The 27816-nt window shown below is 44.8% G+C and overlaps 1 protein-coding gene across 3 annotated transcripts in view; it reads left to right on the forward strand.

The window, feature by feature from the left end:
- NR3C1 (nuclear receptor subfamily 3 group C member 1) overlaps positions 1–27816 on the forward strand; it is a 514836-nt gene that overhangs the window by 53038 nt on the left and 433982 nt on the right. The window contains exons 1-2 of one of the 3 annotated variants that reach the window (XM_085618127.1): positions 22071–22228; positions 25881–27077. In XM_085618127.1, coding sequence (XP_085474253.1) covers positions 25894–27077 — 1184 coding nt within the window. In that variant the 5' untranslated portion in view covers positions 22071–22228; positions 25881–25893. Of the gene's footprint in view, positions 1–22070; positions 22229–22974; positions 23371–25880; positions 27078–27816 lie in introns of those variants that run through there. The other 2 variants (XM_085618125.1, XM_085618126.1) reach the window with 2 other exon arrangements.

Below are 27816 nucleotides of genomic sequence, written 5' to 3' on the forward strand. Positions count from 1 at the left end.
AAAAGGAAACCTGCTACTCGACACCTTTATTCATATGACACTACATTCACACGTTTATTATTGTAGGTAAAAGTTCAGTATCTACTGCATCATAAATTGCGTGGTGCATACAATCACTGTATATCAGGGCTTTAAATGGGCAGGTACTGGGTACCTGCACTTCTTTATTTTATGAGGGGGCGTACTTGCACTTCTCAGCAGAGGTGCAATGCTTTTAATTAGAGGGTGCCAGCGCTTATCAGAATCAAGAAAGTACTCTGGTATAGGAGGCCAGCACTTCTATTTTTCCATTTCAAGCACTTTCAAGTGTGATGTATGCACAGATTTAACCCATTTCGTTCTTGTTCTGATGTTTATCACACATGCACGTGAAAATCAGCATTGTACAAACCACATATATAAATATGTCAAGAGTAATGTGCTAATTTTAAAGTGCTGTTATTACCTAATCGAATGGTACTCAATTTTTGACCTTGGAAAGATAAAAGCGTGAGTCGTCGGAGCCAGTATTTGAAATTTTGGCATTCAGGTCACAATAGATATCAGTGAATGGTTAACTTACTAAACCAAGATGAATTTACATATTGCTTATCAGTCCACTTAGTTCTTTCTGCCTATCACTTTTGTTAGCTTGCATTCTGTAACTTATTTTATGGAAATGCACTTCAATATCCTTAAAATGCTTTACCAATTAAAGTCCCACTGTGCAGGCAAACCGATACAGCAGTGTAGTAGGAGATGTTATAAGGATGCTGTTTTTTCTGTTAATTGTCATATTTTCCTATTCTGTGTTGAGCAAACGTGAGTATCAGACCGCAGTGACATGTCTAGTTAACTTTAAATTAAAGAAAACCAATGACCCAGGCCTGAGAAACTATTGCCTACATGGATTCTCAATACCACATAAATACTGTCCACATAATTACACTTCACACCATGCCACATAAGTCCACTGCACACATCCACTCCACACCCACCTATTCCATGCCACACAATTCGACAACTAACAATTACTATCCAACCTACATAATTCCATTACACACCCCATACATACACTCCATAACACATGGGTAAAACACATTGTCATTTACAACGCCAATAGCTCTGACTCAAACAAATGTGAGACCTATTGCATTTCCAATGCTTGTTAGGTCTGGTGTTAGTCCAGACCTTTTGATTTCTTTAAAAAAAATGTTAAACACAATTTTATTGAGTTTATTAATTTCGTATAGCATATGAGAGACATTGCGGTGAATAAAACCATAATGTAGAACCAGAGTTCTTGTGATAGAATAATATAACCAAACTGTAAACATTTACATGAGCAATTATACATAGTAGCGTTGTATATTATAGCGATGTAGTAAGTATAGTAAATTAGGAATACATTTGTAGATAGACAGCCACATGTTACCTTTTGATTTTACTAAAATTTTACATGTAATATACTTGGGGCTTTCTTCCAGCCTTCTTCATCCATTTGCCTGTTACTGTGCTATTCACATTTTCCTTCCACCCACTATAGCATGGGTCAGCCCAATTTAGTCGCTCTTACACTTTCCATCCACCCAGAATGGCCTGGGAGCCCCCCGTAATCCTATTACTTGGCTACCTAACTAAGATGGTTCTTCAGATGGCTTGTGGAGTACGTGCCTGAGGAGACAGGGACCCTTCAACCAAAAATGACCCAGGCTGCAATAAATAACCTGGTTCTCCCTGGGAAGTGTATTCCCAGAAGACTTCTTTGACTGGTCGATGTGGCTGTGCATTCCCTAGTGCAACTCTGTATCCTTACACAATGCAAAACCCCTTACTCCCATAACATCCTGCTCCTGGGCTTACTGCACCAGCACTAATCAAACCTGGACTCCCGATATTTGGCCCCATGGACTGAGGTGGGCATCCCTACCATCGGAGATTTATGTAAAAATAACCATCTACAGTTCTTAACATACAGTCTCCTCCAACATTAATTTCGGACTATTTAGGCACTGGTGGATGAAGAACCCAAAATACACTAGTCAATCCATACCATATACATGGACATTACTTGACACTGTGTGATCAGGCTCTACCGGTCTCCAAACCCTACTCCACAACTCCCTCTGCAACCCCTTCGGTAGAAGTGGGAAACTGAATTCCAACAGGGTTTGAATGATAAGGAATGGGCCAGTGTACTAGAATATCCACTCACAATTTCATGGAATGCATGCTTTCAATTGATTCAAATCTATGTACTACTACACTGCCCCACCTCTCTCCTGATCGACTCAGTCGAATCTTCCCTGGGGCATCCCCCGCCTGCCCCAATGCAGACACACCGTGTCGGAACTCTATCACATGCTCTGAGACTGCATGTCCCAGAAAACTTTTGGGATAGAAGTATTTCACACATAAACATGCTGTATGGAGATACTCATTCCACCCTCAGGGGAACATTCTGCACTAGGAATATCCTGATGCCCCCAGAGACACAAACCATCCTCACGGTTAGTAGATTTAACACTTCTATTAGCAAAAAGGACGATCACAACTCTCTGGAAGTACAGGGCGGCTCTCTCAATCCCACACTGGCAGTCAACGTTGCTAAGATTATCACAGGCAGAAAGCAAAGCCCTACATATGAAGAAGAGCAGAGGCCTGTGGAAATATCCAATAGCTTCGGACTGGGACGACTTATGGCTGCCGCTGTTTGAGATTTCTAGAGATTCTACCATGGCCCCCGTTGAGATTGCCCAACACTTAACCCCCCCAGTAGTACATTGCCTCATACAGACCGGACCACCCCTTCCCCCTCTCCTCCCCCAGGCTTGTCTCGAGGCATATCCTGGATGCAGGCAGCGCCTCCATCCTTCCCTGGGCGTCCTTATCTCGGCCTCCGCCACTTCTCTCTAGGGGCTCCCAGTACGTTCGTCCAAAAGTTATTTTATCTGTTAGTTATGCATCCATCACCTACTCATGTCTTCATTGGAATATACCGAAAAACACAATTAGTTAGAGGGTCTGAGGGAATTTAAAGACCTGCGCGGACAAATCCCCAAATAACTGAGACTTAAACAACACAGAAGTCCGCGGGTCTACAACAGTCTACCTGAAGCACGAGAACCACACACCAGCAAAATTCAGATATGCAAAAGTCCTTCTAAAAGGGACCAAGTCCCATCACCCACCGAAGTGGCATGCTTCATCATCTGGGACCTCCCTTAACCGCACCTGGTGCAGTTAAAGAGCTACGACTCCTTTATTTACTGTAAAAAGGAGGAGCTCAAGGATGTTTTAATTGATGTAACATGGAGGATAGAAATCTCCTGGTGAAAAAGGCTGCCAAAAGTGTGGTGAAGCTAAGTGCAGTGTGTGAAATTGAAAAAGTGGTTTAAAATTGATTACCAATAGAAAAATATTTGTATTCGATATCCAGTGGTATCAAAATAAAAAAGCAGAGATATTGGAGGAAACCGTGTGCGCAAATATTGTAGGAACACGTCCTCTTGGATCTACATGTTTCAGCCAACTGGTGTCTAAACAGAAGGACAGTGGCTTTCTTCAGGACCGTATCATAACACTACTGCAAAGTGTAAAAATGTGAAAAGTGAATACAAAAGGAACGATACAACCTACACATGTACCTGCTTATCTGGAGATATGCGGCACCGTAGGGAAGTATGATTATCGCCCGTCAAGGATCGGGGATGCGTCCTACACTCCTGGTAACAACTCAGGGCGTGAGGCAACGCTCTGTCCGTCGTTACCCCGGACCTTCTTCCTAGTTGTTCCACTGTAGATATTTTAAATAACCAATTGATATATTTAGATACATGTTTTATATTAGACAAAGGGTTTCATGTATTAACGTTTACCCAGGGATATATGGTCAAAAATGTACCGACAAAACTAGAATTGAAACTATACTGTATTTATACAAGGATTTAATCACTAGTTTAAATGTATCTACAAATGAACTTAGGATGCTGAAAACTATTAGTTAAATGGTTGATGCAATGTTGAAAAACTTTGAACAAGTCTATTGTCGGCCTCTATGGTTATAATTTTATATGCACTTGTCACTTTAAGGGAAAAAGGTTGAAAAGGCAAAATGAAGCTGTGGAGTGTGTCATGCGATCAAGGCCCGTCAGGGCTGAAACGCGTTATGGCTGACATGTAATAAACTTACAAGCACTAACTTGTGGTCCTTGCTCCGGTCTCTGTGGAAAAGGATTGCAGGCTGTTGTTGGAGTCCTTTGATATATATATAGATATATATATATATATATATATATATATATTCCACACTTGTAGTTCCACAGAAATCCGTATCAATGAAAAATGGAAACCACGCAAATCCAAGTAAGGCACAGTTGTTTTGTTTTATTTAAAGCCGAGTTTCACCAATCTGACTCGTTTCGGGCATCCGCCCTTGCTCACAGACAGTCAGTTAGAAAAATTAAGCCCATTAAATACCTTAAGGTTTACAATTGGTTGCATTTTTTTCACTATTTTTTCACACCATGTGACATTTAAAAAGTGAAGACACACTACTCAGAAACGTATAGTCTGTTTTCCAAACATTTTCAAAATAAACCACAGTGTATGTAATTTACAAAAACCGGTTAAAATCCAAAACCATAAAGCGTGAGCCAAATGCTCAATAATGTCAAATATTATAGGACAATTTCATAGAATGTATGTAAATAAACATAATTACTTTGCATATAATGCAATTTGTCCACAATCATTAGCATGTTTGGTATCCATATCAAATTAACTGTGCAAATAACGCAAAAAAGTGCAATATTATGAATACAATTCATAAAATCATTTCATTTGTACATATATGTATAAAAATAGTATACAAAAATTTCAAATGTGCAAATTACGCAAAGATGTAAACACATAGGAAAAAATGTGCAAATTTTCGTTTTTTTTTGGATATGGACACCCAACCATTATAATGAGATTTGCCTAAGTGCATAAAATGCAGTTATAATATTCGAACAAACAATGATGTTTAACGCTTTAATGTTTAAACTTGAAATATTTATAAGAACCAAACACTGTGAGTGAACTCACTATTGGTTTTAAATATAAGGTCTGGACAGACACATCAATGAGTCTATGTCAAATAATGAAGTGAAAAAAACACATTAGTGTATCCCTGAATTGTATAATTAAACACACACAGGAAAAAATAAATATGTAAATGAAGAAAAAAAGGGATAAAGGGAAATTTAAAAAATCATGGAAATCCTTAATAAATTTACGTGAAAGCGGGCTTGGCAGAACACTCCAAAGAAATCTGACCATAAATAATATACATTAAGATGTTAAAGAAACACATGCAAATCCTCCGTTGTGTTTAGCCCATTAGGGAATCTGCTATCTAGTTTCAGAATAAATTCAGATTCTAATCTTCTTAGCATTTTATCACGGTCACCACCTCTTCTAGTTTTTGAAACCGAGGCGATAACAAAATAATTGAGGCATTGCAAGTTGTTATTGTGGCAGATCTTAAAATGCCTCGCCACCGGATATGATGCATCATTATTTACAATGGCACGTAAGTGCTGAAGAATTCTAACATGTACTGGTTGCCGGGTACTCCCAACATATCTAAGATCGCAAGTACAAGTTAGTACATAAATGGCAAATTCTGTTTTACAGGTAAAAGATCCACGTATATCAAACGGATCTGGGCTAAATGGTGTATAATATTGGGTGGTGTTTTTCCCAAATTTACACGCTCTGCATGTGGAGCAGAGCGTTTAAACCCCGGCCGGGATTTCAACCACTCCTCTTGTTTTCTAAGCTCAGGAAAATCGTGACAGACATGAGTTCTTAAAGAGGGTCCCTTCCGATAGGTAATTGTTGGCCCATCAGGTAATCTAGGTTTTAAGACTAAATCAGTTTTCAATATCGGCCAACGTTCTCGGATAATTGACCTGATTTGTCTTGCCTGTTTACTATAGGCTATAATAAGTCTAGGGGATTGATTTGTATTAGTAGAATCACTATCTGAAGATACATTAGATGTGGATAAAAATAGTGATTCTCGAGTTCTAGCTTCCATTTTGAGAACTGCCTCCCTCAGGACTGATTCGCTATAGCCCCTCCGTCGGAACCTCTCCAATGCTTCCATGGTACAAATTTTAAGATCACTGACTTCACTACAAATTCGTTTGAGTCTCAGTAATTCTCCAAACAGAATATTATCAATAACATGCCTGGGATGCGCACTGCTGGCATGAAGAATATTATTGCCAGCAGTGCTTTTCCGATAGAGTTTAGTAGCCAAATGATTATTATGTACAAACACTTTAACATCCAAAAATTCTGCTTCACATTCGCTAATAGATGAAGTGAATCTAAGATTCTGCTGATTGACATTGAGGGAACTGACAAAATTCGTTGCACTTGTATAGTCACCACGCCACAAAACAAAAACATAGTCTATAAAACGCATCCAAAGTACCACATGTTTGCTGTAAATATCATAATGTGTTTGCCTGAGGACATGCTCCTCCCACCAACCTACGTGTAAACACGCATAGCTGGGAGAGAAGCATGCCCCCATCACAACGCCTCGTTTCTGGATGTAAATGTCACTACCAAACAAGAAAAAGTTGTTATTGGGGCACCAACTGGTAAGTTCCATCAATAATTTGTTATGATTATAACAATTAATAGGCCTTTTACCTAAGAAAAATTCCAAAGCTCTGAGCCCAGATGTGTGATCAATACTTGTGTAAAGCGACTCGATATCTAAGGTAATAAATAGCATATCGTCGCTCCACACAGCATTTTTAATTTTACCAATAAAGTCCCCAGTATCTCTAATGTAGGTAGGAAGATCTTTCACCAAGTCCTGCAGAAAGTAGTCGATCTATTCTGTCACATGCTCCGCTACTCCTGCAATAGCAGAAATAATTGGCCTGCCAGGTACTGGAACAACTTGTTTGTGGACTTTGGGTAAAAGATACAATTTGGGTAATAATGGATGCTCAACATGTAAGAATTCAAGCTCCTGTTTGGAAATCATGCCTTCTCTCTTGTACTTCCACAGTAGCTTTTTTAGTGTCTCCTTGGCTTCATTGAATTCTTTAATGGTACTCTTGGAATAGCATATATATATATATATGTATGTGTGTATATATATATATATATATATATATATATATATATATATATATATATATATATATATATAAAATCTACTGGCAGTCGCCAGTAGATAGTTATAGTTAGGATCGTGTTTCCATAGGAAATCTCAAAATTCTATTTTGAATAACTTTGGAACCGGTTGACGAATCCTCGCGAAATTTTCAAAACAAATGGGGCGCTCCGCTCAGCTCCTACCCTGAAAGTCTCGGGGTGATTCGTCAAGCGGGGGCCGAGAAAAAAGGGGGGTCCCAAATCACGTTTTCCCCATGCATTTTTCCATAGGACCTTTAGTCGAAGGTACAGCCCGAACGGCTGAACAGAATTACTTGAAATTTGGCAGAGAGGTAGTCCTCAGGTCAGGGAAGTGCCTTTTGCAGGTCTGGTGTCAATCTGTTCAGTTTTTCCTGAGAAAATAGCATTTAAAAGCATATAAATATCTATACGCGCGCACGGTGCTGTGCGCGAGCGAAATTCTGATTGGTTGTTAGATGTCGGTAAACATTCGAATCGGTCGAAATCAGGAAGTGTCGGCCGCCATTTTGTCTCTCGCACTGAAAAGGAAAGGGGGAAAAAAGGTGGAAAACGTGAAAAGGGGGCAGGGAAGAGAGTTCCTGACCCCCTAGCCTTTGTCAGAGGGTCACAGAAGGACCACCAAGGGGCAAAAAACATTTTATTTTGTTTGAAAAAAATCGCGGGGTGCGCCCAGAGCGCGTGCACGGTGCGCGCACCGTGAAAAACCTTGAAAAAAAAAACATTAATAAATACATAACTTAGCATTTAAAAAAACGTAAAAATTCACTTAAAAAACCATAGGTTTCACACATGTTATAGTTAGGTGGACATTTCACTCGTAAAAAAACAATGAAATTCCCCGTTATAGTTAGTTCAGATAACTATAACTCGCGCGACCGCCACTCTATCACAAGGATGATATCATCAGTGATGTCATGAGTGATGCCACTGACCATGTCATGAGTGATGTAATATGTGACGTCATGAGCAGTGGATTGCGGGCGCGTGAGTTATAGTTATCTGAACTAACTATAACGGGGGAATTTCATTGGTTTTTTACGAGTGAAATGTCCACCTAACTATAACGTGTGTGAAACCTATGGTTTTTTAAGTGTATATGTATGTATATATATATATATATATATATATATATATATATATATATATATATATATATATATATATTTTGATCAACAAAGCATCCTCGATTTGAAAACGCACTCAAAACCAGCTCCATTTATTGGCAAAGCAGCATTTCTACACATAGAGTTCATTTTTTGCGTTTCGGGGCTTCAATCCCCTTGATCACAGGCATGACATGTAATGGCTCAGCAACATTTCGTTTTTCAAAGGCACTCCTCCGCATGTGACCAATTAGGCCCTCCAATAGGCAGCAGATGTATTAAAGTGATATTGCATGCTGGAATCGGTAGTCCGAAATTGTTTACTTTTAATAAAGTTACACGGTGCATATTCTATAATTATTTCCCTTTGTAGGTTCTGGCCAATAACATAAAATTTAAATACTTCTCAGGTGATTTCATTGGGGGTGCTCAAATGAGTTGACAGCAACAAAGGACTGGCAAAGTTCATACATAGATTGGCGATATTCTGGCAGTCATATCTTAGAGCACCCCCCAATGAAATCACCTGAGAAGTATTTAAACCTGTAATTTTAACATGTGGTTTGATGGCGCTTTTGAACGTGAGCACTGAGGAAGGCGAAAGCCGAAATGCATTTGCTCGTAATAAAATCAACTTGAGTCCCATGAGTGCTGGGCCTGCTTTTTGGAGCTGATTATATATATATATATATATATATATATATTCCAATCGCAATTGCCCCGCAATTGAAGACACCCACACAACGCTCGATTTTTCCTTGGTTTATTCGGGAGACAGCAGCGGAGTCAGGGAGAATCCCACAGCATGGTAAAGCGCCTTCAGCCTACGCGTTTCGAGAGTTTTCCCTTCATCATGGCACGGCGTTTGGTGGGGAGAATGAAAGCAAGCATGAGTTTCACAGGTGATATAGTTTGTTTGGTCCCGCCTTAGTGGGCGTGTTCTTGCAAAGCACTCTGGTTCGTGTAGTCCAGGGCAGTTTCTAAGATCCAAAATTGGTGCTGTTTCCCATAGTCCCTCTGTAGTTTTCACCCAGTGGGTTGCTGGCGATCCCCTTCTGTTCCCGTTGCTTTAGTGATGCTCCTCGAACAGGCACGTTGTTCCGCATAAGGTGCCCCAGCCTGAGACACACGGACCTGCAAGAAGCAGTGGGGTTGTCTTCGTGACCCTGGCTGGCCACCACATATTCCAATCGCAATTGCCCCGCAATTGAAGACACCCACACAACGCTCGATTTTTCCTTGGTTTATTCGGGAGACAGCAGCGGAGTCAGGGAGAATCCCACAGCATGGTAAAGCGCCTTCAGCCTACGCGTTTCGAGAGTTTTCCCTTCATCATGGCACGGCGTTTGGTGGGGAGAATGAAAGCAAGCATGAGTTTCACAGGTGATATAGTTTGTTTGGTCCCGCCTTAGTGGGCGTGTTCTTGCAAAGCACTCTGGTTCGTGTAGTCCAGGGCAGTTTCTAAGATCCAAAATTGGTGCTGTTTCCCATAGTCCCTCTGTAGTTTTCACCCAGTGGGTTGCTGGCGATCCCCTTCTGTTCCCGTTGCTTTAGTGATGCTCCTCGAACAGGCACGTTGTTCCGCATAAGGTGCCCCAGCCTGAGACACACGGACCTGCAAGAAGCAGTGGGGTTGTCTTCGTGACCCTGGCTGGCCACCACATATTCCAATCGCAATTGCCCCGCAATTGAAGACACCCACACAACGCTCGATTTTTCCTTGGTTTATTCGGGAGACAGCAGCGGAGTCAGGGAGAATCCCACAGCATGGTAAAGCGCCTTCAGCCTACGCGTTTCGAGAGTTTTCCCTTCATCATGGCACGGCGTTTGGTGGGGAGAATGAAAGCAAGCATGAGTTTCACAGGTGATATAGTTTGTTTGGTCCCGCCTTAGTGGGCGTGTTCTTGCAAAGCACTCTGGTTCGTGTAGTCCAGGGCAGTTTCTAAGATCCAAAATTGGTGCTGTTTCCCATAGTCCCTCTGTAGTTTTCACCCAGTGGGTTGCTGGCGATCCCCTTCTGTTCCCGTTGCTTTAGTGATGCTCCTCGAACAGGCACGTTGTTCCGCATAAGGTGCCCCAGCCTGAGACACACGGACCTGCAAGAAGCAGTGGGGTTGTCTTCGTGACCCTGGCTGGCCACCACATATTCCAATCGCAATTGCCCCGCAATTGAAGACACCCACACAACGCTCGATTTTTCCTTGGTTTATTCGGGAGACAGCAGCGGAGTCAGGGAGAATCCCACAGCATGGTAAAGCGCCTTCAGCCTACGCGTTTCGAGAGTTTTCCCTTCATCATGGCACGGCGTTTGGTGGGGAGAATGAAAGCAAGCATGAGTTTCACAGGTGATATAGTTTGTTTGGTCCCGCCTTAGTGGGCGTGTTCTTGCAAAGCACTCTGGTTCGTGTAGTCCAGGGCAGTTTCTAAGATCCAAAATTGGTGCTGTTTCCCATAGTCCCTCTGTAGTTTTCACCCAGTGGGTTGCTGGCGATCCCCTTCTGTTCCCGTTGCTTTAGTGATGCTCCTCGAACAGGCACGTTGTTCCGCATAAGGTGCCCCAGCCTGAGACACACGGACCTGCAAGAAGCAGTGGGGTTGTCTTCGTGACCCTGGCTGGCCACCACATATTCCAATCGCAATTGCCCCGCAATTGAAGACACCCACACAACGCTCGATTTTTCCTTGGTTTATTCGGGAGACAGCAGCGGAGTCAGGGAGAATCCCACAGCATGGTAAAGCGCCTTCAGCCTACGCGTTTCGAGAGTTTTCCCTTCATCATGGCACGGCGTTTGGTGGGGAGAATGAAAGCAAGCATGAGTTTCACAGGTGATATAGTTTGTTTGGTCCCGCCTTAGTGGGCGTGTTCTTGCAAAGCACTCTGGTTCGTGTAGTCCAGGGCAGTTTCTAAGATCCAAAATTGGTGCTGTTTCCCATAGTCCCTCTGTAGTTTTCACCCAGTGGGTTGCTGGCGATCCCCTTCTGTTCCCGTTGCTTTAGTGATGCTCCTCGAACAGGCACGTTGTTCCGCATAAGGTGCCCCAGCCTGAGACACACGGACCTGCAAGAAGCAGTGGGGTTGTCTTCGTGACCCTGGCTGGCCACCACATATTCCAATCGCAATTGCCCCGCAATTGAAGACACCCACACAACGCTCGATTTTTCCTTGGTTTATTCGGGAGACAGCAGCGGAGTCAGGGAGAATCCCACAGCATGGTAAAGCGCCTTCAGCCTACGCGTTTCGAGAGTTTTCCCTTCATCATGGCACGGCGTTTGGTGGGGAGAATGAAAGCAAGCATGAGTTTCACAGGTGATATAGTTTGTTTGGTCCCGCCTTAGTGGGCGTGTTCATTGCAAAGCACTCTGGTTCGTGTAGTCCAGGGCAGTTTCTAAGATCCAAAATTGGTGCTGTTTCCCATAGTCCCTCTGTAGTTTTCACCCAGTGGGTTGCTGGCGATCCCCTTCTGTTCCCGTTGCTTTAGTGATGCTCCTCGAACAGGCACGTTGTTCCGCATAAGGTGCCCCAGCCTGAGACACACGGACCTGCAAGAAGCAGTGGGGTTGTCTTCGTGACCCTGGCTGGCCACCACATATTCCAATCGCAATTGCCCCGCAATTGAAGACACCCACACAACGCTCGATTTTTCCTTGGTTTATTCGGGAGACAGCAGCGGAGTCAGGGAGAATCCCACAGCATGGTAAAGCGCCTTCAGCCTACGCGTTTCGAGAGTTTTCCCTTCATCATGGCACGGCGTTTGGTGGGGAGAATGAAAGCAAGCATGAGTTTCACAGGTGATATAGTTTGTTTGGTCCCGCCTTAGTGGGCGTGTTCTTGCAAAGCACTCTGGTTCGTGTAGTCCAGGGCAGTTTCTAAGATCCAAAATTGGTGCTGTTTCCCATAGTCCCTCTGTAGTTTTCACCCAGTGGGTTGCTGGCGATCCCCTTCTGTTCCCGTTGCTTTAGTGATGCTCCTCGAACAGGCACGTTGTTCCGCATAAGGTGCCCCAGCCTGAGACACACGGACCTGCAAGAAGCAGTGGGGTTGTCTTCGTGACCCTGGCTGGCCACCACATATTCCAATCGCAATTGCCCCGCAATTGAAGACACCCACACAACGCTCGATTTTTCCTTGGTTTATTCGGGAGACAGCAGCGGAGTCAGGGAGAATCCCACAGCATGGTAAAGCGCCTTCAGCCTACGCGTTTCGAGAGTTTTCCCTTCATCATGGCACGGCGTTTGGTGGGGAGAATGAAAGCAAGCATGAGTTTCACAGGTGATATAGTTTGTTTGGTCCCGCCTTAGTGGGCGTGTTCTTGCAAAGCACTCTGGTTCGTGTAGTCCAGGGCAGTTTCTAAGATCCAAAATTGGTGCTGTTTCCCATAGTCCCTCTGTAGTTTTCACCCAGTGGGTTGCTGGCGATCCCCTTCTGTTCCCGTTGCTTTAGTGATGCTCCTCGAACAGGCACGTTGTTCCGCATAAGGTGCCCCAGCCTGAGACACACGGACCTGCAAGAAGCAGTGGGGTTGTCTTCGTGACCCTGGCTGGCCACCACATATTCCAATCGCAATTGCCCCGCAATTGAAGACACCCACACAACGCTCGATTTTTCCTTGGTTTATTCGGGAGACAGCAGCGGAGTCAGGGAGAATCCCACAGCATGGTAAAGCGCCTTCAGCCTACGCGTTTCGAGAGTTTTCCCTTCATCATGGCACGGCGTTTGGTGGGGAGAATGAAAGCAAGCATGAGTTTCACAGGTGATATAGTTTGTTTGGTCCCGCCTTAGTGGGCGTGTTCTTGCAAAGCACTCTGGTTCGTGTAGTCCAGGGCAGTTTCTAAGATCCAAAATTGGTGCTGTTTCCCATAGTCCCTCTGTAGTTTTCACCCAGTGGGTTGCTGGCGATCCCCTTCTGTTCCCGTTGCTTTAGTGATGCTCCTCGAACAGGCACGTTGTTCCGCATAAGGTGCCCCAGCCTGAGACACACGGACCTGCAAGAAGCAGTGGGGTTGTCTTCGTGACCCTGGCTGGCCACCACATATTCCAATCGCAATTGCCCCGCAATTGAAGACACCCACACAACACCCACACAACGCAGAAGGGGATCGCCAGCAACCCACTGGGTGAAAACTACAGAGGGACTATGGGAAACAGCACCAATTTTGGATCTTAGAAACTGCCCTGGACTACACGAACCAGAGTGCTTTGCAAGAACACGCCCACTAAGGCGGGACCAAACAAACTATATCACCTGTGAAACTCATGCTTGCTTTCATTCTCCCCACCAAACGCCGTGCCATGATGAAGGGAAAACTCTCGAAACGCGTAGGCTGAAGGCGCTTTACCATGCTGTGGGATTCTCCCTGACTCCGCTGCTGTCTCCCGAATAAACCAAGGAAAAATCGAGCGTTGTGTGGGTGTCTTCAATTGCGGGGCAATTGCGATTGGAATATGTGGTGGCCAGCCAGGGTCACGAAGACAACCCCACTGCTTCTTGCAGGTCCGTGTGTCTCAGGCTGGGGCACCTTATGCGGAACAACGTGCCTGTTCGAGGAGCATCACTAAAGCAACGGGAACAGAAGGGGATCGCCAGCAACCCACTGGGTGAAAACTACAGAGGGACTATGGGAAACAGCACCAATTTTGGATCTTAGAAACTGCCCTGGACTACACGAACCAGAGTGCTTTGCAAGAACACGCCCACTAAGGCGGGACCAAACAAACTATATCACCTGTGAAACTCATGCTTGCTTTCATTCTCCCCACCAAACGCCGTGCCATGATGAAGGGAAAACTCTCGAAACGCGTAGGCTGAAGGCGCTTTACCATGCTGTGGGATTCTCCCTGACTCCGCTGCTGTCTCCCGAATAAACCAAGGAAAAATCGAGCGTTGTGTGGGTGTCTTCAATTGCGGGGCAATTGCGATTGGAATATGTGGTGGCCAGCCAGGGTCACGAAGACAACCCCACTGCTTCTTGCAGGTCCGTGTGTCTCAGGCTGGGGCACCTTATGCGGAACAACGTGCCTGTTCGAGGAGCATCACTAAAGCAACGGGAACAGAAGGGGATCGCCAGCAACCCACTGGGTGAAAACTACAGAGGGACTATGGGAAACAGCACCAATTTTGGATCTTAGAAACTGCCCTGGACTACACGAACCAGAGTGCTTTGCAAGAACACGCCCACTAAGGCGGGACCAAACAAACTATATCACCTGTGAAACTCATGCTTGCTTTCATTCTCCCCACCAAACGCCGTGCCATGATGAAGGGAAAACTCTCGAAACGCGTAGGCTGAAGGCGCTTTACCATGCTGTGGGATTCTCCCTGACTCCGCTGCTGTCTCCCGAATAAACCAAGGAAAAATCGAGCGTTGTGTGGGTGTCTTCAATTGCGGGGCAATTGCGATTGGAATATATATATATATATATATGTATGTATTCACTGAAAAAAAACATAGGCTCAGACATGTTATAGTTAGGAAGTAGCATTTAAAAAACCTTGGAAATTCACTAAAAAAACCATATATAGAGCCACTTTCCTACACCATTCCCTCCCTTCACCGCTGTGCAAACACGCCATGTGACGCGTTTTAAGTTGTGGAAATTATTCCCCTTCAATCCTGAGGGTCCCTAGAGTCCAACTAGCCCACTAGGTACATCCAGTAAGGGCACCCCGGGACACTGCAGGAGCCGGCCCTGGGGGGTGGCGATCCCCAGGGCCATAACAAGGCTCCAGGAGGGGGGCCGCGCGTCCCCCCCTCCCATCTTTTACAAAGCCCCTGGGGGGGGGGGGGGGTCCCGGCCCCCAATTTGAATCTTTAGCCACCTCCCTGGGGCATGTGGGGGGGGGCTTGAGCCCCCCCCCCACACAGGCTATTTATTTATTTATTTTTAAAACCCGGGGGTGGCGGTCCCCGGGGCTGCGGGGTGACTTTGTGCCCCCCCGCAATGTTTATAAAGTCGAGCCCCGGGGGTGGCAGTCCTCGGGGCAGTGTGGGGGGATTGGGCCCCCACACACTTTATTTTTATCATGCCCCTGGGATTTCGCCCCCCAGGGGCTATTTAGCATTGAAGCGCGGGAGCCCGCGCTTCGTTTTTTTTTGATCGGCAGGATCCGCGCACCCAGCGCGGATTTTGCCGTTTTAAAAAAAGAAATGTTTTGGGCCTTGGGGGTCCTTATGGGACCCCCCTGAGCAGGCCTAGGGGGTCAGGGTGTTTCTACCCTGCCCCCTTTTCGCGTTTTATGGTTTTTTTTATTAGGTTTCCTGTGCCTCTGTTGTACCGAGGCACAAGATGGCTGCCAACACTTCCTGATTTGGAGTGTTGACAGCCAATTAGAATACAGCTCGAGCACGGCAGGGTGCGCGGATCCAGCGCGGCCATAGATATATATGTGATTTTGATTATCTCAGGAACTACTGAACGGATTTACACCATTTAAGCAAAAGGCACGACTCTGAACCAAGGTCTACCTTTCTGCCAAATTTGGTGTAATTCCGTTTAGCAGTTCGGGCTGTAGCTGTGACTAACTGTCCCTATGGAAAATTGCATAGGGAAAACACGTTTTGGCACCCCCCTTTTTTCTCGGCCCCCACTTGATGAATCGCCTCGAGACTTTCAGGATAGGAGCGGACCAGAGCGGGCCACGAATTTTAAAAATTTCACAAAGATTCGTCAACCAGCGCCAAAGTTATTCCAAATAGAATGTTGCGGATTTCCTATGGATAATGGGTCCTAACTATAACTACCTACTGGCGACCGCCAGTAATATAAATATGTATATATATATGTATGTAGATATATGTGTGTGTGTGTATGTATGTATGTATATATATATATATATATATCAGATCTCCCTTGTTCAAAAACCAGTCAAATTCAGCAGTTATAGTTGCCTGAGCCAACTATAACTTATGCCCCCGCAATGCACTGCTTATGACTTCACATATTACATCTCTCATGACCTGATCGGTGACATCACTAATGACTTCATCAAGTGAGTGTAAGTGTTTTAAGAGTTTATGGGTATTCAACATATATAGTAACCTACTACAGAAGTTAAATTAGTATACTAGGTGCACTACTGCAGAGTGATACTACTTCGAACATCTATTATGTGAGTAGCTATGTAACTGTATCCTAGTGTGTATGGGTGTTTATGTGGTTGTATGGGTGTATAAGTGGATGCGTGAGTAGCTGTCTCGGTGGGTGAGTGAGATGCTGTGTGAGTGGCTGTATTGGTGAGTGAGTGGGTCGGTCAGTGGCTGTATGGTTGAGTGAGTGCGTGTCTGTGGTATGAATGAGTGACTCAGTGTGTAAGTGGCTGTATTGATCAGTGAGTGGCTGTTTGAGTGGGTGTTTGGTTAAGTGAATTGGTGTGCGAGTGGCTGTATTGGAGAGTAAGTGTCTGTGTGAATGGCTGTATGGGTGAGTGAATGGGTGACTGAGTGAGTGTGAGCGCCTCTGTGGAAGAGTGAGGTGGTATGTGAGTACTGGTATGGGTCTATGAATGGGTATGTGAGTAGTTGTATGGCTGTGTGAGTGGGAGTACAAGAGGTTGTATGGGTTGTGAGTGGTTCTGTGGATGATGTAATCAGTGATGTCATTTGAGATGTCATCAGTGATGTCACTAACCATATCATGAGTGATGTAATATGCGAGGTCACAAGCAGTGCGTTGCGGGGGCTTAATTTATAGTTAGCTCAGCTAACTATAACTGCTGAATTTCACTGGTTTTGTACAAGTGAAATCTGAGCCTAACTATAACGTCTCTGTACCCTTTGGTTTTTTCACTGAATTTCTAAGGTTTTTTTTACCTGGTAGTCACGTTTGCAAAGTGGTGGAGAAAGGGGGCGGCGCCTCCGACCAGCTCTCAGGAATCGCGCTGTAAAAGACTTACTGTAGGTAACAGGAGGTCTTCTTGGCCCCCAAGGTCCCTCAGCATCCTAGTAGACTTCATCCCCTAACCAGTATTGGTCCAGGAGGCGCGTTTTTGGTGGAGAAAGGGGGTATGGCTTTCGAAGACCTCTCAGCAATCCCACAGTGCAGGGCTTGCTGAAGGTAACAGGAGGGGTAGTTGGCCCAAAAGGACCCTCTGGAACCAAGGGGACTTCATCCCCCAACCAGAAGCGCGCCAGGAGGCGCGTTTGCATAGTGGTGGAGAAAGGTGGCAGGGCCTTCAGCGACTTGCCGTTTTTTAAAATTATTTTTTGTAAGCTGCGTGGCCCGTCTTTCCTAGGCCAATGTCGGCCCTGGAGACCCCATCCCCCAGGGCCAAGCCTTTTTGTCAAATGGTAGAGACCCCCCCACCCCTGTGCCGATTTTGGCCCTCAAGACCCCATCCTCCGGGGCAAAGCTTTAAAAAAATAAAAACTTTTATTAACTCATATGTGGGGGGGGGCAAACGGCCCTCCTTCCGGGCCTATTTCGGCCCTCTAAAGCCCATCTCTCGGCTCTAGTGTGGGTGTCGTGGTCCCACCCAGGGCACCTATTTACGAATGCGGGAGCTAGCATTGCATTACTTTCTGTCAAAGTAATTGTGCTCTGCTTTGAGCAAGCCAGAGCAAAAGGCTTGTGCTTGCTCAAAGCAAAGCACAGTTTGCCAGAGCTTGGCCGGAGCGGTAAAGATCTCCAGAAGCCATAAAAAACAGCTCTGTCCCGGTGGTGAGCACCCCGGGACATAGCAGGAGCTGGCTATGGGGGGTGTCGGTCCGCAGGGCCATCTTTGGCTTCAAGGAGGGGGGGCCGTGCAGCCCTTCTCCTGTTTTATTAGAATATGCTGCGGGAAGGTGGTGCCCACCGGGGCTGCAGGGGATCCATGTGGCCCCTCCAAATTCAGTGTCCCAAAAGCCCTGGGGAGGGGGCAGTCCCCAGGGCTGGTGGGGGTCCGAGAGCAGCCCCAATTTATAAGTAAAGAAACCTCGGGAGGTGGTGGTCCCCCGGGCGCGGGTTGCAGTGCAGGCACCCAATGCATAATTTAAAACAAAAACCCTGGGGAGATGGTGGCCTCTGGGGTTTCATTAATCCCTAGAAGGGAGCCCATGTGCCTCCTCCTTTTTTTTTGTCATTTGCCCATTGGATTTGGCCTATCCGGGGGCTTCCTTTAAAAGAAGCATGGAACCCGTGCTGTATTTTTTTCAATGTTGCCATAAATCAGTGGATCCACCCTCGAATTCTCAGCAAAATTGGAAAAAAAATCTTTTTAATGCTAAGCAGGGGGGGGTCAGGGTATTCCTACCCGGCCACCTTTTCTTTATTTTTTTTACTTTTTTTGTGTGAATCTGTTTCAAGCTGAGTCCCAAGATGGCTGCCAACACTTTCTGAATGAAGTGTTGGCAGCCAATCAAATTTCAGTAGGGTCCAAGAGTCCATTACAAGGACTTGCGCCCACAGATACTATATTCCTTAAACTTAAATATCTCTAAAACTACTGAACGGATTTACACCAAATCACAAAAAGCACGCTTTATGGACCAACAACTAGCTTTCTACCAAATTGAGTGTAATTCTGTTCGGCGGTTCAGGCTGTAGTACTGTTCAAAATTATAAGGGAAAATGCATGGGGAAAATGCTTTTTGGGACCCCCCTTTTTTTTCTCACGCCCTACTTGACGGATCACACAAACTTTCAACACAGCAGCTGAACCAAAAAGGAGAAAAGTTTTTGAAAATTTCGTGAAGATTCGTCAAGCAGTGGCAAACTTATTGGCAAAACAAGAAACTCTTTTTCTATGAAAACATGGTCCTAACTGTGACCACCTACTGGCAACCACCAGTATGTAATAAATAAATACATTAAAATATATATTTGACCACCAGGAAAGACTCTACTCACGAGCGGGTGCTTGTCAAACATGAGGGTGGACTTTGTTTTGTCATGGCTTTTGTAAAAAAGTTTTTGTTGGAGGAGCTGCCGGGCATTTGGCCTTGCCATTGCTTGTTCTTTTTGTGCAATTCTTTCTGTTTTCTTGTGAAAAGCACTTTACCGCTGGTAGTTTTCTTGGTGTCTAGGAACAGATACTGACAGGGACAACAAGTTTAGACTGAAAACCTGATTTAGAATTTTGTGATTATGAAAAATCTGCTGAGTTTTGGATGAAGTGCTGAATATGGACTAGTTTCTCCAGGTGGAATTTCCTCCTCCTTATGGATACTAGTGTGCTGTGGTGTAGCAAGTGTGCCATGGGGCCCTAGTGCCTCTAGTCCTCCGTGCTTGAGTCTTTTCCAAAATCAGAAATAGTCTGTTGCCATATGAAGGGTCAACACTAGGGCGCTTCACAAAGTGGGAGCGAGAACGAAACATGATCACCCGCCTTTCTGTTCCCTTCTAAATCACAGGAACTAGAAAAGATTATGACTATTGGAGTGTAAATTCTTGGCATGGATATATGGCTTCCGTTTGGCCTTCAGGAACAGAGGAGCAGTTCCAAAAAAGCTCAACCTAAGCAGTTATTGAAATTATAGTTGTAGTCCCATGTGGAGCCACTGTAGTGGTCTCAAGTGGTCGTGCAGGTTCAAATTTCTAATCCTGACTGTCACATTTAGTACTAGTTTACCAGATACGTGAGAGCGTAGTTTTAAAGCATCACCAGTGACATGAGAAAGTTCCGGCCTTGGAGGACGGGTAGGTTTCCCGCATACGGAAGAAGGGCGATAACTGCTTCTTTCCACCCCTGTTACCGCTGAAGCAGTCCATCTTCGAACTGGGGAGGGCTGAGAACAGGGTTCACGTAAAAGAACGTTTCCCACCAACAGTATCTGTTTACCACAACCTCAACGCAGGTTTTATGGGAATATAGAGCGTTTCTATCCCTGATTCCCTTTTATTCTTTCTCATGTCACTGGTCCTGATGAAGCGCTCGAGGATACACTAGGGACCAACACACAGCGCGAAACATGTAGACCCCTTTTACACATCTAACACTTTAGTGATTCACCGCACGGTTTGAGAGCAGCGGGATATATTTACTTGGTTTCCCCTCTCATTTTTGCATAAATTGCGTCTCCATCCCCATTTTACTTTTAACCTGATCCAGAGGACCCCCTAATAAACTGACAAGGGTACCTACTGGGTTATTTTATCTTTCACTCACCACCACATCTTGACCCACATGCACAAATGCGGCAACTCCTAAAAGATCTCCGTCAGTGAGCCCTCTAGTGGGACCCGTGAGGGACTGCAGCAACACCCCCACGAGGAGCAGTGCCCAATGATGATGCTGTACACCCGCAAGGGTGTGTGAGGTATCACTAGTCCACACATAGGATACATTTGTCCTTTCCTTGCACACTCACACCTTTCTTGGAGACACCACTAACGTCCCACAACCGACCAGGTTGTTGTATGCTTTCCCTTTTTTCCCTTTAGGAACTGATACCATTTACAGTGTTTACACAATTAGTAGTCTGCAGTTCAGCGAAAATACTGGTAGGGCTGCAGACGGGAAGCAACCTGAAAGATAACTAGGCACAACACTGGTCCTGCAAGTCGCCCTTCATTGAAGAGACTGCCCCGATGAAGTCCTAAGGAATGAAACACGTTGGCTGGGCTGCTTGGAAAAAGCTGTTTATCTTGAACATAAATAAAAGTTGGATTCTGAACATATTCACAAGAGGCCTGAAAATTCAATCCTGTCAGATTATGCATATTTGATAGATTTGTGGACTCTTACTTATTGGAAGTTTGGGCTTGAAATAGAGCATACAAATATTTTTGGGACATAATTGACGCTCCTTTCCAAATTGTTTTGTTAGCTATAAACGTGGCCAGAATACGTCCTTAATTGTTGACCATCTTTGAGGAAGTTCTTTGACTTAAAGTGTCACTGCATTGACACTGTCGTATGTTTTGGGAATGTAGTGCTTTATGTGGTTTGAAATCGTTCAATGTCGGTCATCGGGGGCAGGGGTACCCGAGTTTGGGAAATGGCTGCCCTTCTGGCCACACGTCGGATTTCAGAAGGGTGTGCGTTATATGATACCTCTCCATAAGTATTGTTTAGTTTACAGGTAAGTTGAGTGAGTTAACTGCTTACTGTTGGGGCCTGTCAGTAACCTGCAGGCCATAGCCTTGAATCTATGTGGGGGGAGAGTCAGACTTTCATCCTTTGAAAAAGTGTATCGTTTTGCTATAGTTAAAGCTATTATTTACTCTGCTGCGAAAAGGAAAATCAGCAGCAGTAAAAAGGTTATACCTATTACATAGCTCAAAAACAAACCTCTTAGAATATCTGCAAGAAACATACGCAATGATCAACAATTTAAGACGTATTTTATATCCGAAATAAAAATTATATGTATAGTACACCTGTACTTAAACCAAACTTGGTTCGGCTGTAGATAGGACACCACTTGGTGAGATGTTTGTGTGCGTGCAAAAAGTAAAAGTCACCGAGGCTTCGGAAGCTGGTGCTGTTAAAAGGTGCACCTCCTATGGATGCAGTATTTGTGTAGCCCCATGTCTTGGAAGTGTTTGTATCGCATAGGGAAGGAGTTACTACTGTCAATACGATTTTGATGTAGAGTGAAGCAAAATGTATCTTCGTATTTATGTTGATGAGGTAGAAAACAAACTGTGTTCTTTTGCGTTGCATTTTTGCAGCGAGAAACAAAATGTGACACTTGCTGTGTTTTCGCTGGAGGCGAGAAGAAGCTGGATTGAGGGAGGCAAGTTTGGAGGCTGCAGTGCTGGCAATTGCCAACAGGCGGCAGTCTTCTCCGCGCACAGCTCCCTTGCTGCCGCCCTCCGCCTCCTCTTCCTCCTCCTCTTTAGAGTGCAGAGCCTGTGACTGTCAGCAGCGGCTCTTCTACAATCTCCCAGCTGCATGTACAGTATGCACAGAGGCTGCCAGCCCTCTTCCTCCTCCTGGGGGGGCCCTGGCTCCACCTCAAGGGCACCTCCCCCTGCTCCATTTTGCGAGATGTCTCTGCTGGGCCCCTGGTGAACAGTAAGTATTTGGTGGGGGACGCAGGAGGGGAGGGTCAGGCTGTGAGTGGGGTCTGCAAAGTATCTGCTGTCAACATGATGCTCTAAGGGGGTCTGACGTGGGTTTGCCATTCCTAAGTACATATGAAGAGGGGGCGTGTGTGTTTTTTAAAACTAAATATTAGGCAGTGTGTATTGAGAGGGGTGTGTGCAGGGGGTCTACAAGGCATGCACTGCCACCATAATCTTTTCAGAAATGCGGGACAGCTGCAGTGCTGCTTTTCCTAAGGAACTGTAAAGGAGGGGAGGGTTTGTTTATCAACACAAAATAATAAAAGGCAGGGGATAGAAACCGTGCTCTTTTATGTTTGTCAAAGTAAATTAGGAAACCCGCCTGCCCTCACATTTGAGATCAGTCTGTGGAAGCGGTGTTTTTTGTTATTCTAATTGTAAAAATGACGGTGGGGGACCCCCAGGCGTTCTCTTGACATGCATTCGTGGATGTTGATTTTATAAGTATTGTTACTGTTTGCTACGAGCGAAAAAACATAGATTTTTGCCAGACTCCGAAGGAGGTGCGTTTGGGACTAGGTGCGATCCTTTGGGGGTGGTTAGAGAGCAGGGGGGTGGGGGTTGTGCCTCTTAGCCTGCCCAGTACGGGGTCCCTACTGGAAGTGAGGCTGAACAGGAAGAGGATTTTTCTTCAGCCCAAGTATACGCAGATAACATATACATCTTTTTAGGCGGGAAGGGTCAGACTTAAATAACATCGTTTATCGGCCGCCACTGCCCCCAACGTGCGCATTCAGTGGCCGTGCCGACTTGAACTCTACCTGGGCATCGTGCCATGCTCACTGCTGGTTTGTCGGGGGAAGAAGACGCCCACCGCCCCTGCTTGCAGGCGTGTGGTGCCTCGGCCGCGCGTGGAACCCCGAGCTGTTTTGCCGTCAGTTTTTTTCCGTCTAAAAAGCAGTGTTTGCCTCTGCGAAGTGGGCGTGACGCGGAGCTCAACAGGTCCTGCAGCCTGCGTGTTTTTATCGCGAGAAGCGACCCGGGTGCCTCAAGGATCACCTCGCAGAGGGGACGTGGGAGTGGTATGCAGTCGCTTTCCCTGGATTTTCGGGAGCATTCCCTGCACCAGCCCCCATGTCTTCCGATCGCTATGTAAGTTGCAAACTTATGTTGGAATATTTCCATATTCTGTAGATTTCTGATCATTGACCCCTCGTTGACAAATCCATTTCGCTCTTTTTCTCTCTCGAACTACACCCGTTAGAAGGATTTCCTACGCCTGCATTTTCACTGCTTTTTTTAACCAAACTTCTTCCTGCATAGGACACTTTATTCCCATTATAAGTGGTTGTATTCATTCATGGACGTTGCAACGCCCATTTTCTTTATTTTCATTTCTTCTGTGCTGTCATTGTTTTATTGTGGCCCGCCTTCTCTTTTCTTTCTAATCCTCATTCATTCAATTAATGAAAATTGAATATTTCTCAATTTTTGGGGGACATATAAACTTTCAGAATACTGAGATTAAAGTTTGCATTTGCAGTGCAAGCCGTACATATGACACAGGATGTTGAAAGAGCACTGCCTGTCGCACAGGACAATTGTTCGTTGGTCAACTACCAAACTTTGAAATTATTTTTAGAAATTATATTTTTGATGCGATTGAAAACAGTACATACAGTTTTGAGATGGGAATACAATGTTGATCCGGAGAGTGTTTTCTTCCTTTGTAAGTTGTTTGGGAAAGTTACACTGAGATCCCTGATGCGACCAGCGCCCCTTGAAGTGGGTATATCGTGTGTATACACACACCCACATAATATCTATCTATCTATCTATCTATCTATCTATCTATCTATCTATCTATCTATCTATCTATCTATCTATCTATCTATCTATCTATCTATCTATCTAATGTGCAGAGCGTAATATGCTACTAAATACCATTGTTGATAGTGGGAAGGGGCTATAACTCACAAGAGGTGAAGCCCTTAAAATGATAATGCATAGCGTAATATACTATGCACATGTGTATGTTTGCTTCATGCCATCGCATTTTCTTGTCTTTTTTTAATAAAATCTATTTAATCAAAACCAGGAAGCAAGTGGATTAATTTGTGCAGCAGTGCAAAATTATATTTAAGGTGCTGCATGACTACAGTAAAGTTGTTTCCCTGTGGAAATCAATGGTAACAAGCAATGTGTGAAACAGTACTCCGTGTTTTCCCCACGCCAGTATGCTAGTTTTGTTGTACTGTGGTGATAAACTCCAATTTGACGTTTGCACTGTTGTAATAAATGTTTGAATGTGCTGTTTTCTTAGTACACTTGCTCTAAGTAACGTCTTATTAGACCACATTCGTTTTCATCGTCATGGTTGTGTATCCATCCATCTATCTATCCATCTATCGAACATAAACGTAGCACAGTAACATATCTGGCCAGCTGTACTAATGCGTTCATATTCATGCATTTGCTACTGCACCGTGAAGGTCAATGTGCATGTTCTTTTCACTGTAGAATACAATTGATGAGGCAAAAATATTCTTTACGTCCTCATAGGTTGCATGTCACAATAATTTTGCACATTGAAATAACTTTGCAATTCGCCACAGGACCTCTTCAATATGATTCTACTAAAATGAAAGTATTTGTATCCTTTTTTTTGTGTAAATACACAATCAAGACTAAAACATTGTATACACAGATGCGTAAGGTGCAGTATGCTCTGTTGTACCATTGTGGAGAGAGGCAAGTGGCACGAGAACCCGCACGAGACCTGGTAATCAATATTAAATATTAAACTCTGCACATCTGCATACATAATGTTTACATAGATTTATATCATAAAGTAAAATGCGCGCTTAACTAGAAGGCTATCTGGGCCTTGAAAATAACAGATGTTTATTATGACTCAACCCAGTGTCCTGTGTATACAATATACACAGGGACATGTTAAAGAGTTGATGCGTAGGAGGTACATCATTGCTTGTTGGGCAGCCTAAGCACTTCCATATAGCACACCGGTTTAAGTGTGAGTATCTTTTCGAACAGCAAACCAAAAGTTGTGCATCGTTATTCTCGTGAAAATCCACAAGCTTTGTTTCCATATGTAGGCCTCACAGAGCAGTGCTGCCGCATAGGCAGGAGTGCAAATGTTGCCCACAACACAGTTAAAGCTGCTATTTATTTTTATTAAACCGGTCAGTGAAGGATATGTGTATATTCTTTTGAGAAACGTATGTACCCAGGGCATAGCTAGTGCAACAGAGCTTTATGTGAAGGTAAAAGACAATGAAACCCACGTTTTTGTTGTTTTCTTTTCCGAGAAATGCAAGTGAATAGATTGCGTGATGTGAAATACCTGTGTGGAGTGTGAGCAATGGAGAAGTTTTGATTTTGCATTGAAACACATGGCAACCAAAAACTAATAATGCCACTAGAAGCCAAGGGAGCATACTTTAGTTTTGCCACCGAATACATTTCGTAGATTTTTCTGGGCAGCGCAGACTTAAAAATAAATGAAATAGGAGCATGTCTAGAAAAATGTCATACAGCTTTTTCTGTTAATGCAGTGGGTCAGTGCTGTCCTTGCTATGCACTGATGTACATTGTCAGACAATGACTGTTGCTAACCTGTGTTCTTGTTGATTTTGTTGCAGCCCACAGTATCTAATGGACCCCAAAGACAATATAAATACCCCCAGCGGCACGCAGGCAACGAAGAGTGTGCAGTACGGAGGAAAAGCAGGAAACGCGATTGATATTTTTTCAGCTTACAGGGGTGGAGCCGTTGGCCAGGTTTCTCCAGCTCCAGCGACGACGTTGCCTGCTGCCCAGTCAGAGTCCAGATTGCAGCCCAGCGTGGGGGATCTGCCTGGCAGGTCTCTCAGTAATGTGCCTCAGCCAGACCTCTCTAAGGCAGTGTCCTTGTCCATGGGACTCTATATGGGAGAGCCTGACGCCAAAGTAATGGGCAACGACCTGGGCTTTCCCCAGCAAGGCCAGTTGGGGGCGCCAGCAGGTGACACAGACTTCAGGCTCCTCGAAGAGAGTATTGCCAGTCTCCAGGCCAAGTCCACACAGCCGGGGGAGACTTCCGGAACGCCAGGTCCTACAGGGAAACAAGAGCTCCCAACCCTAGCAAAAAGTGGTCTTTCCCTGGAGGCTGCATCTGAAGTGACCCGAGGCCAGGCTGGCAGTGATAGCAACGGGGGCCATTTGAAACTCTTTTCGGATGACCAAACCACATTTGATATTCTGAAGGATTTTGAGCTAACGCCAGAGTCCCCCAGTGTAGATGTGAGTAGGAGCCCGTGGGAGGTAGATCCACTCTTTGACGATGAAAGCAATGGCTTGTTATCCCCTCTACGGGCAGATGACCCCTTCATGATGGCAGGGAGTGCCAGCGAAGACTGCAAGCCACTCATCATGCTCGACTGCAAACCTCCGCTGAATGAACAGAGAGAGCAGGTGCGCCTACCTAGCTTGAGCATGCAGATGCCCCAGGTGAAGACAGAAAAAGAAGACTACATAGAACTCATCACCCCAGGCGTGGTGAAACAGGAGAAAAAGGGACCTACGTACTGTGGAGCCCACTTTTCGGGGTCCCACCTGCATTCATCTGGCATCTCTGTCCATGGGGTCAGCACTTCCGGAGGGCAGATTTATCACTATGGTCTGAATACTTCTCCTATCTCTCAACAGCAGGATCAGAAGCCAATTTTTAATCTTGTTCCATCGCTTCCAAGCATCTCAGATGCTTGGAAGAGGTGCAACTCATCCGGGGCTGACAGTCTGACTTCCCTTGGGAGTATAAGCTATACCGGCAGACCTGCTTTTTCTAATGGCTACTCAAGGTAATACTTTATCTTTTTTATGGTTGAATATAAAAGAAAAAGCTACAAAGTGGGCCTATCTTTTAAGTTTTGTTCTCTTTACTGTCATCAATTCATGTGCTGTGGTGCTGGCCACCAATTAGTTCACAAACATTTAAAATATGAGGGGGCACACGCTTCATGATTTGAAATAATTGATCTAGGGTTACCACTTCAGTTGTGTTTTTTCTAAAGAAAAAAAATCTACAAAATCGAGACCATCTGAGACACATAATAAAGAAAGCCTTGAAAAAGTAATTAAACATGCGAAACATATGGACATTTTTTAATTAAAACATGCTTACAATCAAAAGCCACACTGAAATGATAACTTCTGCAACGACTCATGTTAAATCATTAAGCGAGTTTCCACTAACGTGTTGATGGAAAGTTATTGGAGGTTTGCTACAGTGATATGTTGAAATGCAATGTCCTGCATTTTAAGAACAACTGACAATATTGATGATTTACTTGTATTCCGCACTCTTGAATATGATAGCCAATGGCGTTGCAGTGCACTCAGAAGTTACATGTCTTGTGCCAAATAGACAATTGGAATGACTGAAGAAGATGTTGTCTTTGGTGTTGCTCATCACAAACTACTCACAAGATTACAGCTTTGCATATGCCCTCATTAATTACCCACCAGTATTATGGACATTTCCATAAACCGGCTCCTAATGAAGAACTCAGCAACAATGTAGGATTTAATGCAGCTTTG

This window comes from Triturus cristatus, chromosome 7 (genome assembly GCF_964204655.1).
Source record: "Triturus cristatus chromosome 7, aTriCri1.1, whole genome shotgun sequence".
In the NCBI taxonomy this organism is placed as follows: Eukaryota; Metazoa; Chordata; class Amphibia; order Caudata; family Salamandridae; genus Triturus; species Triturus cristatus.